The sequence below is a fragment of the Balaenoptera physalus genome (genome assembly GCF_965194825.1).
Source record: "Balaenoptera physalus genome assembly, chromosome: 16".
In the NCBI taxonomy this organism is placed as follows: Eukaryota; Metazoa; Chordata; class Mammalia; order Artiodactyla; family Balaenopteridae; genus Balaenoptera; species Balaenoptera physalus.
The window spans coordinates 84,714,254-84,727,791 of NC_138898.1; the positions used below are offsets into that span (position 1 = coordinate 84,714,254).

General features: G+C 52.5%; 1 protein-coding gene across 16 annotated transcripts in view; it reads right to left on the bottom strand.

The window, feature by feature from the left end:
• CUX1 (cut like homeobox 1) overlaps positions 1–13,538 on the bottom strand; it is a 371,169-nt gene that overhangs the window by 93,793 nt on the left and 263,838 nt on the right. For all 16 annotated transcript variants that reach the window (XM_082431223.1, XM_082431222.1, XM_082431221.1 and 13 more), the window contains exon 9: positions 5,257–5,305. In XM_082431223.1, coding sequence (XP_082287349.1) covers positions 5,257–5,305 — 49 coding nt within the window. The remainder of the gene's footprint in view (positions 1–5,256; positions 5,306–13,538) is intronic.

Sequence of the window (13,538 nt, forward strand, 5' to 3'; positions counted from 1 at the left end):
ACAACCTTCAGAGCCCGCAGTGACCAGTCAAACCCTTCTCACACCCCATCACTCTGACTCTTCTGTCTCCCTCTCTGCACCTAAGGACCCTGGCGATTATGGAGGGCCCACCTGCATAACCCCAGGCACCCTCCCATCTCAAGGTCAGCAGATTAACAGCCTTAACTGTGCTCTGCAGGTAAGTGGACCTATTCACAGGTTGTGGAGATTGGGATGTGGACATCTCTGGGGGCCGTTCTTCTGGCCACCGTAGTCCTCAAGGACAAATAACACATTTGGACCATTTCCAGGAGAAGGCAAGCTCTCCTCGGGGATGGCTCCTCAACCCGCTCCCCTCAAGGCCCCGGACTCTGGGGGGAGAGAAAAGGGGAGCAAGCGACCTTCCAAGGGAACAGATGCCATCGCTGTGGCAAGTGCACAGCTAACTTCCGGTCACCCTTCCAGGTCAACACCCACACTCGACTGCGGAGGACAGCTAGGGCCCAGAGGTGGACCCGCTTCAGCGATGCTGCAGGATAGAGGTCAGAAAGGTCCACTGAGAGAGTTACCGCCACACATCCCAAGCTGGCCCCGTGCTGGTGGCCGGAGTCCCATTTGGACACCCTGCCTGTGTTTCTGGGGGACTCGATGGATACTGATTTGGATTTCTTTTCTCGGGTCGGCCAGGCTGAAAGCTGGACCTACCCCAGCGTCACACCACCTGCATAAACGCAGATTGTTACAGCCCACAGACTGCTGAGTCACGATTTCAGAAAAGCCGTAAGAGCAAATTTCCCTACCCCCTCCTGCCCCAAAAGCTCTGAACCTTTACTGTCACCAATTAAGACAGTATTAATACAAGCACCTCCAAGTTGGACAAAGAGGTGTAAGTGAGAGCCAGCCCTAACTGCCCGTCACCGGTCGGACTCTCTTCCACTTCTCCTCACTAGAAACATAAGTACTTCAGCGATAAAATAAGAGCTTCAGGTCTCAGTAGAACGTTTTGACTATAAACCAGTGCAAAAATAATGTTATATGCCAATGAACTAGTAAATCGCTCCGCCCAGGGCTCTCCCCTGATGGGAGAGGCATGGAACCAGACGTCTGGCTGCGCCCGCCCCGGTACCCCTCCTCCGGCCCGGCCCGCCTCCGCCTAATCGCCACGGGGCCCCGCATCATCCCCGCCCTGACACATCACCACAGCTGCTTACTGCTCTCCTGGCTTCCAGTCTTTTCACTCCCCTCCGTTCTCTGGATGTTTAGCCAGAGCGAGCCTTCTAGAACTCAAATCTGACGTCTCACTCCCGCCCGTGATTCTCCACTGTTCTCAGGATGAGGCCCTCCCCACACCTGGCTAGACCCCCTCCTCTGGGCCCACCTTTCCGCAGGGGCTTTACGGAACAGCCTGGAACCCCCAGAGCTCACGGCGCCCTTCCGTATAGGCCCTTCCTCGCCAGCCTGGACGCTGCCCTCCTCCCTGTCCCCCCAGGGAGTTTTTGTCCTCATCGAGTCATCCTTGTTGACCCGCTGAGTCATCGAGTCAGCCCCTCTTTCTGTCTGCTCTGCGTCTGATCCTCTACCTCATACTCTCAGCGAGGGCTGGCCCGCATCTGCCTGCACAGCTCTGGTGACGGGGAGCTCACTCCCTTCGGAGGCAGCTCCAGGCACCTCCGCATCGGGAGGGAGTTCCCTCCCATCAGCCTCTGCACTTGGCCGTGAAAAAGCCCGACCCCTTCCCTGGCCAGCCCTGGACAGCTGCAAGGCCAGAATCCACAACCGCTGCCCTAGGCCTTCCCCTTGCTAATCTCTTAACATCCCAAGTTCCTGATGTGTCAAGTCTTTCTGTCTTCTTTCCCTGCTCCCCAGAGAATAGGGATGTCCCCAGACCTCCTTGTTTCTTTTGTGTGAGGGTCCCTTCCCCGTCCTGGCCGTGGAGTTGAGCCTGAATGCATTCCATGTGCCTGGTTTCCTTCTAGTGTGTGTGGTTTTCCAGGACAAGCGATCATTCCCCGGGCATGGACTAACTGCTACAGCCGGCTGCAGAATCACCGCCCCCTTCACTCCAGAGACTATTTCTATAAATGTAGCCTGAGTGGCTGGTGAGACTCTCCTATACCTCTCCCCACCCCCACTGTGCTGGTACCTTCCTGGGCAGGACTTCAGAATTCTCCCTGCGAACCCAGGCTTCCTTAGCAACTACGGCGCACGCATTTAAGCACCCACTTGCAGGTGTTTTACCTCTAATCCGCAAAACAATCTTGTGAGGAAGTACAAGCAGACCTCGTTTTACTGCGCTTCACTTTATTGTGCTTTTGACTAACTGAAGGTTTGTGGCAACCCTGTGTCGAGCAAGTCCACTGGCGCTATTTTTCCAACAGCGTTATTTTAAAGTTAAGGTATGTGCATTGTTTGTTTAGACGTAATGCTATTGCACACTTAAGAGACCACAGTGTAGCATAAACTTAACTTGTATATGAACTGGGAAGCCAAAAAATTTGTGTGACTCCCATTCCGATACCCGCTCTGTTGCGGTGGTCCGGAACCTGAAGTCTCTCCGAGGTCTGCCTGTACTACTTATCATTTCCTCCCTCCCTTTCTCTCGTACATAAACAATTTTTTTAAATTAAAAAAAAATTGAACTGTAAAATACAGTCACATAAAATATACCATCTTAACCATTTTTAAGTATACATTTTAAAGTAGTGTTAAGTAGGTTCGCATTGTCGGGCAACCATCTCTAGAAATTTTCATCTTGCAAAACTGAAACTCTGTCCCCATTAAACACTGTAATTCCCCATTCCCCGCTCCCCCAGCCGCTGACACCCACCTACCCTTCTTTTTTTTAATTAATTAATTAATTAATTAATTTTTGGCTGCGTTGGGTCTTTGTTGCTGCGCGCGGGCTTTCTCCAGCTGTGGTGAGTGGGGGCCACCCTCACTGCGGTGTGCGGGCCTCTCACTGCAGTGGCCTCTCCCATTGCGGAGCATGGGCTCCAGGCAAGCGGGCTTCAGTAGTTGTGGTGTATGGGCTCAGTAGTTGTGGCTCGCGGGCTCTAGAGCGCAGGCCCAGTAGTTGTGGTGCATGGGCTTAGTTGCTCTGCGGCATGTGGGATCCGCCCGGACCAGGGCTCGAACCCGCGTCCCCTGCATTGGCAGGCAGCCTCCCAACCACTGCACCACCAGGGAAGGGAAGTCTCCCCCACCTATCCTTCTACTACTCTCTGTCTCTATGAATTCAATGACCCTAGAGATTTCATGTAGGTGGAACCACACAGTCTGTTTTTTTGTGACCGGCTTAATTTTCCTTAGCATGTCTGCAAAGTTCATCTCTTTCTTTTCCTTTTTTAAAAGAAATGTAAGCAGTGGAGAGACTCGTCCAAGGCCATCTATGGCCAGGAAGTACCGAGTGCGGACCTGAACCAACTGTCACCGTGGAGGCGGCACCTTTCTCCAGGGTCCTGTCTGGTGTCTCCAAGGACCCGGATCCACCCAGTGGCCTTCAGCACTTCGAGAAGCACATCAACTGTGCCAAACGTCCTAGTACCTGGGGACTCACTGGAGCCCGAGCACTTGATATGCACAGTCAGCTCACCTGTCTAACAAACTAGAGCTTACCCCAAAGTGCCATCAAAAGGGGAAGCAGGCCCAGGATGGGCCTGGAGGGAGGGAGAGAGTGGGTGAGTGGAAACTGAGAAATGCAAATGATAATCCCGTGACAGGGAAGGTTAACCAATAAGGTTTCTGCAAAGTCCAGCAGTGCTACTTGAGTAAGAACAAAGGGGCCAAAGTAAATTAGTTTAGCAAATTAAGGCAAATAAATGCTTAGGCACCTCTGTGAGGTGAAGCAGAAGTAGTGCTTTAGGGCAAGGAGCTGAATGGGTGTATTTGGGAAATAAAGAAAGGCCAAGTGAGCCCCCAGGCTCTATCCTCGTTTCCGAGTGTGGTGAACAGCACAGGCACCAGGCCTGGCTCTGCAATTGACCGGCCACTGACCTCAGTTTCCTCATCTGTGAGATGGGAGTCATAACTACACTGACCTTGGTGGAAAACAGTGAGGTTTAAGTGACTCGGTTCTTGTGAAGTTCGGTACAAAATAAGTTACTCAACAACGGTCAGCTCTTCTCACCATGACCAGCATAGCTACTACACAAAGATGCTACCTCGGGTGATGCAGTCCACGCGTCTCTACTGAGCAACCCCCACGGACCAGGCCCAGGATACTCAGGGGTGAGTCTGAGTGTGCAACACCGAACACACAAAGTCTTCCTTAAAGAAGAAAGGAATCCACACGTTCCATGATCATTCTTATGCATACACTGCCTTTCATATTTTAATCAGACTTCAGGATATTTTCATGGGCCAAAGAATGCACAGGGATGCTCTTTGCTGAGTGTCTGCCAAGGTCCAGGTTAGCAATGCCAGTCAGGGGGACAGGCACCCTGTGGGACCCTCACAGGGTGGAGAGCTGAGACCACGGATCCGAGAAAGATTTTCATCCCATGGGGCCACCCGAGGCAAACCGCTAAGCTTCCAAGTGCCTGGAGCGACCCAGCTGTAAAACTGAGTGGGGAGAGGCCACCACTGCCCCTGGCCTTCTGCGGCTGAGACACATAATCCAGCTCTGGCTGCTTCTCCCTGCAAATAAATAAACTAAAACGAGAGACCCCTCTCTTTTCAAAGCAGTAGCACCATATGCTGAAGCAAAATGTTCTCCTGTTCTGCAGAGTCCTTGGGGAAGGGCGGGGCTCTGCAGGGTGGCCAAATTTCCCAGGCAGCTGAGTGCTTAGAGCCACTGGATACCGTGTGCCTATTCTGCGCCGGACACAGTGCTGGGGGTACTTTGCGCAAAGCATTGTGACAACTAAGTATCAGCCAAGAGGGGCTGTCAGCTGGCAGCCCTCTCCAGAGCAAGTGGCTTCATCCCATTAGAAGGTGGAGACACAGACTTTGCTACAGGGTAACGCATTGGTATAAACTCTATGGCATAACGGCTATCACGGGAACAGAGAGCGGAGATTTAAGAGACGGATTAAGGAAAAGAAAAAGCATCACCACGGGATGCCTGGGATGCTGGGACCACGTCAGAGACTTTCCCAAGGAAATCACGCATGGGACTTTTCACGTATTTCTCATGACATCAGAAAAAGCGTCAACGTCGACAGCTATATGTGAAAGGTACAAGACTAACTGGCCTCTTAACTTAGAGAAGCCTCTTCGGAGAGAACAGAAAGGGCTACGCTCTTGTGATTTCACGCCTGAAGCCATCAAACGTCCTACCTGGTTTGCTCTTTCAAGGTCCGTCATGATCATTTCAATTTCGTCGGCCCTGGGGAGGTGAGAGGGAGACAGCAGGTTAGTCAGCGGCGAGGGAGGCTCAGGGGCCACCGCGGTTCCAACTCGGCAGCATGACCCACAGGCACGCAGGTCAGTGTCGGGGGAGACGGGCGATGCAGAAGGGGACTCTGCCACCCATTGGGAGGAGGTGGGCTTGCATCGGCGGGAGAGCCCACCTGCCCTTGAGGAGCGCCCGGTCTCTTTGGGGAGACAGTGCCTCCTGCCAAGAAAGCAAACAGAACCCTGAATAGAATGCTCTGGAAAAACAGAGGCGGCAGAGATGAATTCTCCTTGGGGGAGGGAATCAGGAAGGTTTCAGAGGAGGTGATGTGTGAACTGGGTTTTGAAGGATGAGTAGAAGTTTGCTAGGACCAAGAGAACCACGCAGGTGGGGGAGGCGGGAGGAGGCTGGGGGGCTCTGCAGCCTGTGCTATAAAACCACCTGGGTCACCGTCATCCTCCCTCAGCCTGCTCACACACAGGGGGTTTCCAGGTGTTGTTTGTTCTTTCTCTTTTTTTCTGCTCTGAAAGTACTTTCTTGAGTAATTTGAAGGCACATACATGCTTCCAACACACAACAGCATGAGAGAGAGAGGAATGCTCAGAGTTCTACTGAGAAGGTCAGTTCCAAAAGTCTGTGGCAGGTTTGAACAGAACGCCCAGGGAAGTCACTGCCCCAGGCGAGTCCCGATGACGGCCCCTGTGACAAGGAGGCCACGGCCGAGACTGCTGCCCGAGGAAGGTTCAGCCCACCCATGGAAGGGGGGGGGGGAATGTTACAGCTGCAGGCCAGCAGTGGGCGTGTGGGCCCCCTCCTGCTGGGGCCGCCTCATTCCACGCCCCACGGGGGGGGACCTGAGCTGGCTCTGCCGCCTGCAGGACTGAGCTCCACCCCTCCCCGCCAGCCTCTCTGCCTGCTGGACCCCCCTGGCTGCCCTTCTGGGCCGAGGCTCCTGCCCCCCTCCCACCCCCGAGGCCCTGTGCTCAGGCAGCTCCCACCGCGTGGGGGCCCTACATAGCCTGGACGTGTGCCATCTGCCCCGTCACCCTCCACTCCTGGGACCCTCATCCCCTACTTCCACCCCTCCCCCAGCCCTCCTCCAACCCTGCCAGGGGCTCCATCTCAGGAGGTGGCACAGCTCCCCCTCCACGCCAGGGTGTGTCTCTTTCACCCTCATCCCTGCCGGCACAGGGCCTGGCATCAAGCTGGAGGCCAGGGTCCTGAATGCAGCCTGTTCTGCCAGCAACGGGCCAGTCGGCCAGTCTACTCCCTGGGACAGGTTGGGGCACTCAGACAGGTCGACTCCAGGGTTCTTCTGTCCCCCGAACCTACTTCTCTGGTCTTAGCCATCCACCCTTCATACAGAGAGTGGGACAAACTACCCAGGCCCTGGCCGGTCTGGTTTTGCCATTTGTTGCATCGTGTGTTTGCTCCTCTGGCCCCGAGGCTTTTCCAGCCTTCACGGCGCCCTGCGATTCAAGGCAATCTCATCAACTCCCAGCAGCCCAAACGGGGTAACAGATGCCTCGTGATCAGGTTCACCGATCGTCGTATCTGTTTGAAGTAGTGTCCTGCTTTCAGACTCGTCCGAGAAACGTCTGATACAACTCATCAAGTGGCCTAGTTAAACGAAGCTCTTTTTAGGACAACTTCGTGAAGCAGGCAGTGTCTCTAAGACAAACACCCAAACTGGGCCCCCGCAGAGAAATGCTGGGGGCCGGGGGCGGCTTCAACTACAAAACATCTCAATGCACCATGGCAAATAGAAACCTCCAAGATCTCAGAGAGAAACTGCCCTGACTCCAGAGGGTAAAACCACCACTGAAAGTGCTTGGTCTTCAAGTGACAGAAAAGGGGACCTGACGGTGGCCAGGACAGAAAGCTTTCTTGACAACCTGCTGATGGAGTGCAAATTTCATTGCGTATGAAGGGCAATAAAAAGTTAACAAACTTCTCTTTTAAGGCAAGTCACAACTTTTAAATGCAGTTTTGAACTTTAATCAAACAGTTATTCACTATGTATTTACAAAGTCCAGATCTACACGGCCACCCGCCCAGCCCGCCGGCTGCTGGCATCATCTGAGCACTCTCTCCCTCAGTCCATGAATGTTTTCCGACACCCACAAGCTCCCTGGCCCTGGCAGGGGCCATGGGAAAGGCACAGGCAGACGTGGCTCCTGCACAGCCCACTGGTGCCGCGTTTACAGAGGGGGACAGAAGCGCCCCCTTTTGGCTGCTTAGCACCTGAAACAAGACCTCCAGGTGCCCCATCTTCCTTCTCTCTGGAGCACATCGGGGAGCTGGCGGCTGCAGGACCCAGCAGGTGGCCAGGGGAACGGCCTGGGCTGGGGGAGCAGAGATCCCGAGCATGGGGTCTCAGGGAGGGTTTTCCCAATCTCTCCTGTTGGGTCCTTCATGATCCCTTTCGTCTTTAATTCTGGCTAATTTATCTTCGTCTTTCAGATATTTCTTCTGCTTGGTTTGGGTCTCCTGTTATCTGGCTATTGTTGGCCCGTCTACTTCCATCCTCCACGTCGTCCAACTTTTCCTTACATTTGCTACGTCCTGATCCTTTCCTGCTCCTTCTGGACGGTTCTTCAACTTGACCCCCCTGTAGCTGTGCTCAACCTGTGATCCATCTCTTCTCTCTGCTTCCTTAGTTTAGTTATTCTGTTCTTGATACCTGTCATTCCCACTCCGTTCATTATTAAATTATTCCTTGGTTTTGCTTTATGTTTCCTCGAGTGTATTTCTCATGCTTATTTTGTACGTGGGGCCCATCTGTCTGTCTTCAGATCACATACACTGATGGGTTTGGGGGTCTGTCTTCCAGGGAGGGGTGTTCTCCTCTGGAGCCTTGCTGTTTTCCCCGGGGGTACCAGCTACTCTTCTTGGCAGTGTATATGGGGGGAGGAGGGAGGACAGAGAGGCAGCCCCACTGTGTGTCTCTCAGGATGAATTGAAGGCACACAGCAGTGTTCAGTGTCTTTTGCTGAGTGAAGAAGGAAAGGCAGGGGATGACCCCAGGCCCCCAGAGTAGTCACTGATAGCTCCCCTCCGCCAGAAAAGTCCTCTGGCCAGAGCTTCACCTTCAGTTTTCAGCATTAGGAGCAGGGGATCTCCCTGGTACAACTCCCCAACCTCTGCTCTGGAGATAAGGGGTAGAGATGTGGCTGCCAGGGGGCCCACCCTCCCCTGTTTTCATCCACTCCTCACTCCTTGCCTGGCCACTGCCATTGGCCATGGTCAGACACAGGCCTGGGCTAAAAAAGAGAGGGATTCCCAGGGGTCTGGCTTCACCTAGAGGCTAGATTGGCAAAGCTGGGACCTGCCGGGTCTGGGAAGTGGTGTCCAGATCTGGCCAGATTTAGGGGGCCTGGGTGGGCTTGAGCGCCTCCTCAGGTGAATGGTTTCGGATGGTCATTAGAATGCTTAATACCCAGAAAACAACGTATCATCTCCAAAAGATGTCATGTCACTTATTAAAAATTAGTCACATTTAAACAGGAAGGTGTCTTCTTGGCAGTCTGAGGCAATCCCTGGGAATGAATTTCAAGTTTTTCCATCTTCTCATCAGTTTAACTTTGGTTACTAAGCAACTGCTAAGCTGACCAAAATATTGAATGTGATAACAAGTGCGGCCCTTACCTTTCATTACGAGAGCAAGTCTCATATTTCCAGAGCTTTCAGCCGATAATGCCAACACTGAGCCCTGCTGTTACAGAGTCGGGCAGTTCAACACCAGGTACCCTGGCGACAGCGGGGCCCCGAGGGGCTGCAGTTCCCCTTCACGGATGGGACCAGAAGCCAGAGAAGGAGGCAGTGGAAAGAAGCAGGGATGCAGTGGGTGAGGAAAAGTTCAGATGATCATTTTAAAAGTCTGTAGGCTCGTGATTCACTTTCCCAAGGGGCACGCGTTTTAAAAGGTGAGAGAAAAATACAACTGGCTGGGTAATGAAACGTGATCAGGGCTTCTGGAGACGGGAAGCGCAGCCCTTGGTGCTGGCCGACCCGCTGGTGCTGGCTGCATTTTAGAACCCGTCTGCCACCGGGCCTGTACGACCCACTTCTCGCCAAACTGCTGCCCGCACCCGCCCCTCAACAACATGACTCCTACCAGACAGCTGCCCTCAATAGGTAACATGAAAGTGCCCAGAGGTTAATACTGCAACTATAAACGTTATCTGAAAAGTACAGCGATGAATTAAACGGCATGTGCTTTCACAGCAGGATCGTCAACAAGACTCCGAGGGGTTTTTCATTCTTTTCATTTCGTAGGCTCAACTACCACGTCAGGATCTGGAGCCTGACATTAGTCTAAAATCATTTATTTTCCAAAGTGCGTAATAACCACAGGTATTGTTTGCTCAGCAGAACTATTTATTATAAAAACTTAGTTCTCTCACCTTTTTATGAGCTGACAAAACAGTTTTCACTGATCTATTAACCTGTGCTGCATTATGCTCTGCTCTGGCTTCAAACCGTAGATCATTTTGGCCTGGGCCGAAATATATAGTTCATTCGATCGGTTCCCCACAGATCATTCCAGGGTATTCTCTGGGCTGGCATGCGATTTTTATGAGGAACTTAAAAGGACACGGTCAAGGCCAACGGCCGGGAAATCATATCCCCGATGGAAACCCTGTATTTCCTTTCACACTAGCCTCCCGAGTGCTGAGGGATGGCACCAGGGCAAGGGTGGGGCATATTTCAACCCCAAACAATCTTACGACATCGGGAGCTGTTAAAACAAAGTACGTCTACAAGGCAGTTGAAAAAGCGTCCAGGGCGACCTTCAAAGGTCAGTGTACCTTCTTGGACCCAGGTCAAGAGCCAATAGTCTCAGTACTAGATTGTAAAGTTCTTAGGTATCAAAAGAAGAAATATGTGGAATTCCCTGGTGGTCCAGTGGTTAGGACTCCATGCTTCCACTGCAGGGGGCACGGGTTTGATCCCGGGTCGGGGAACTAAGATCCCACAAGCTGCGAGGCACAGCCACAAAAAGAAGAATATCTAAAGATTAATTCTCCCTGCTTTAAAAACAAACAAAACATTTCAGTATGTTTGGTAAAGCAAACGCTCCCCCCACCACCGGATGCTGCGTCTGACGCCTGGGCCGTCAGGAAGGCGGGTCACTTTCCAGGCAACACTCTGAACACAAAGGGGTAGAGGAGCCCCAGAAGCAGGGCTCACTGGACGGCGGGCAGAAAGAGCAGGTGGGAAAACGAAGAGGAGGAGGCAGAGGACCAGGGGTGAGGAAGGTCTCTTGGCTACGGCACTGGAATCCCCTCGATGGGGGGCGGGGTCCTTAGGAAAGGGGCCTCCCCCGCCTGCACGTGGGCACACAGATGGGACCTGGTCTCAGGAGAGGAACGGCTGGTCTGCAGAGCCCCACGTGGGAGGCAGGGCAAGGCTGCACCTGGAGAAGGTGGCACCGGCCGGAGGAGCGGGGGTGGGAGGGGAGGGGGGCAGTCTCCCCTCAATGATGTTTACTGAGCACCTACTACGTGCCACACTGATGGGGAAACAGAGCTCCCAGGTGCCAGGTTGGCAGTGCACTGGGCAATGGCATTCGCCTTATCGGGAGCACACGAGACAGAGGATGCACATCCCAGGAGCTCAAAGACATGAGACCCTGTAACTGCCTGCTCAGGGTGGGCGCAGGGAGGTGAAGACGCCCAAGGAATTTTGGTCCAGTGACAGCCCAGAAGGAGGGACAGCGGGCTTTGCAAACAGGAGGAGAGCGCCTCTTGGAGAAGTGGACATCTGGTCTGCATCCTGGAGGACGAGTTTGCTGGGTAGAGAACAGCAGGGCAGAGGGACGGACAACCAGAGAGAACCAGACCACAACGCGGTGGGGGCCCTTCAATCTGTGTTTCCATGGCATCCAGCCCCCCATCCCCCCACCCCGTCATGACAGGGCAGCCTCTTTCTGCCCCTTCTATGCCTCCTATTTCTTTCTCTTGTGATGGCAGAGGCCATGCAGAGCCCTGTCACACAACGAGGGTGACAGTGGAAACCCTGCCTGTTGTCTGACGTCACGGGCGATGCCTCCAATGGTTCACCGTCAAGCACCTTGCTCATTTTGGACTTCAGATACATACGTTTGTACTTTGTTAACGTGATAGCCAACTGTTCCTATGTTATTAAGGCTTTTTAATAGAAGACGGACATTGATTTGATTAAGTACCTTTTAAGCATTTATGGAGCTAATTAGATGGTCCTCTGACTCGCTGAAATGGTAAATTATACTGACAGTCACCTGCTCCCATTTGGTTGTGGGTATTATGCATTTAACATGCTCCTGAGTTCTACCTGCTAATATTTTATTGAGCATTTTTTTTCCATAAGTATTTATAGATGAGATTGGCCTCTCGTTTCTTTTGTCTTATCTCTGTCAGGTAAAGTCATACAAAACACTTTGAAAGCATTTCCTTCTTTCCATAGACAAGAGTGAGCTATCACAGATTGGACGCTATTACTCTATAAAACCTGAACCCACATCCCACCTGTATGGTCTCAACACGTCGCCTGGCAGGCGAGCCCTGCGGAGTCTGCACCCAGGCCTGGCTCCCCTCGGCCGCCTCCCGCCGCCGTCCCCAGGCCCGCGGTGCCTGGGCCCCCACCTCCCCTCCTCGTCTGCGGCCTCCTCTGCCTGCACTCGACTGTCCTCCTCTCTCCTGGGGCAGGGTACACAGCCAGTCTGCCTTCGATGGCGCGATGGGCTCCATGAGCTGCTCCTCGGCTCCCTCCCTGCTGCTCAGATCCAAAGTGCCTTCTGGGCCAGGATCCCTGCAGGGAGCAGAACCGACTAGAGAACTACCTCCCATCAACACCTCACTCCTTTTCCAGCTTCATTTCCCACTTTTCCAACCCTCCAGTCTTTCAGACAAAGAGGCCTAAGTGCAGAACTGCTTCTTCAGAGCTGCTGAGCTGGGGTTGAGCCTTCACCCCTCTGTTAGTGACACACATTCTGCGCATATTTCCTTTTGTGGCTCAATCAGCATACACTCTTATGGGTTCTTTAGTCTTAATCACTAAGTCACCAGGGAAGTCCCTGGCTGGTATTTTAAAGAGCAGAAAGTATAGGGCTGTTTTGCCAAATTGTAAATATGACTTTCAAGGAAAGAGTCTGTAAGTTTTTTTGGCAGAAGAAAAATAATTTGCTTTTCTTACCACTTTTTGTAGCCCTTGAAGAAGAGGCAACACTCTCCCTGGAAGAAGAAGTATATGTAGACCCAGGTCCACGGGACTGTGCGCTCCTGGAGGGCAGGGCCGTCGGCCTAGCTCCCCGATCCTCCCCGTGCCCACGGAGCTGGGTGCAAATCGGACTCGACACAGATTGGCCGGGGAGGCAGGAGGAGAAAGCATCATTTGTGGAAGGGTTTTCTTGACAACCTCCAGCTGTATGATCGGTTCTCTCTCACATTTTCCACCCGGTTGAAGCCACCTCTGCTTTGGGGTGAAGCTACCTGGCATCCTTCCAAGCCCCTGATCCAATGTGTCACCCCAGAGCTGACCCTCCCTCTCTGATCAAATCGAGGTCTAGGCAGAGATGGTTGTAGAGCTTGACTGCTACGTCAAACCCTCTGGAAACAGTGGTTTTTACTCTTCTTGGAAGTGAAACTGTATCGAGAGACAGTTAAATGGCCAGAAGGTCACCTCTGCCTGCTCAGAAATTAACCACAATTTATTCCTTTTTATGACCATTATATTTAAATGTAAATGATACAAGTAACAATTAAAATCAATTTTTGTTAAGCCTCATCAATCCTGAATGGGAAGAAAATTTCCCTTCTTGCCCCACTATTTAACTGACTTGTTTACATGAAATAATTTAAATAAAATCCTACTTTAGTTTAATCTGAGTCTAGCTGACCAATGAAGTGGTCTGCTACTGCCCACACGGGGCAAATTTCCCACCTGTGCCAAACCAACAGGGCAGCTCCAGCAGGCTGGTCACTCCCTGAAGTATGACACTGGTGTGATCAGAAACAGCCTGTGACCATCACTCAGGCTTCAGTCCTCTCCGGGCAGGGACCCAGGACAGCTGTGGCCGGAGAATTAGTTTACAAGACTGCTGCTTCTGAGATCATGGAAGCCTCTTGGGATAAGCGTCTGGATTACTCTTCGGATGCTTTTTGCCATTTTTCTAACATTCTCTAAAACCGTTGCTCTAAAAGCAATGGGGAGAAGGCTGGATGTGAAAATCCTTTTCTTCCCT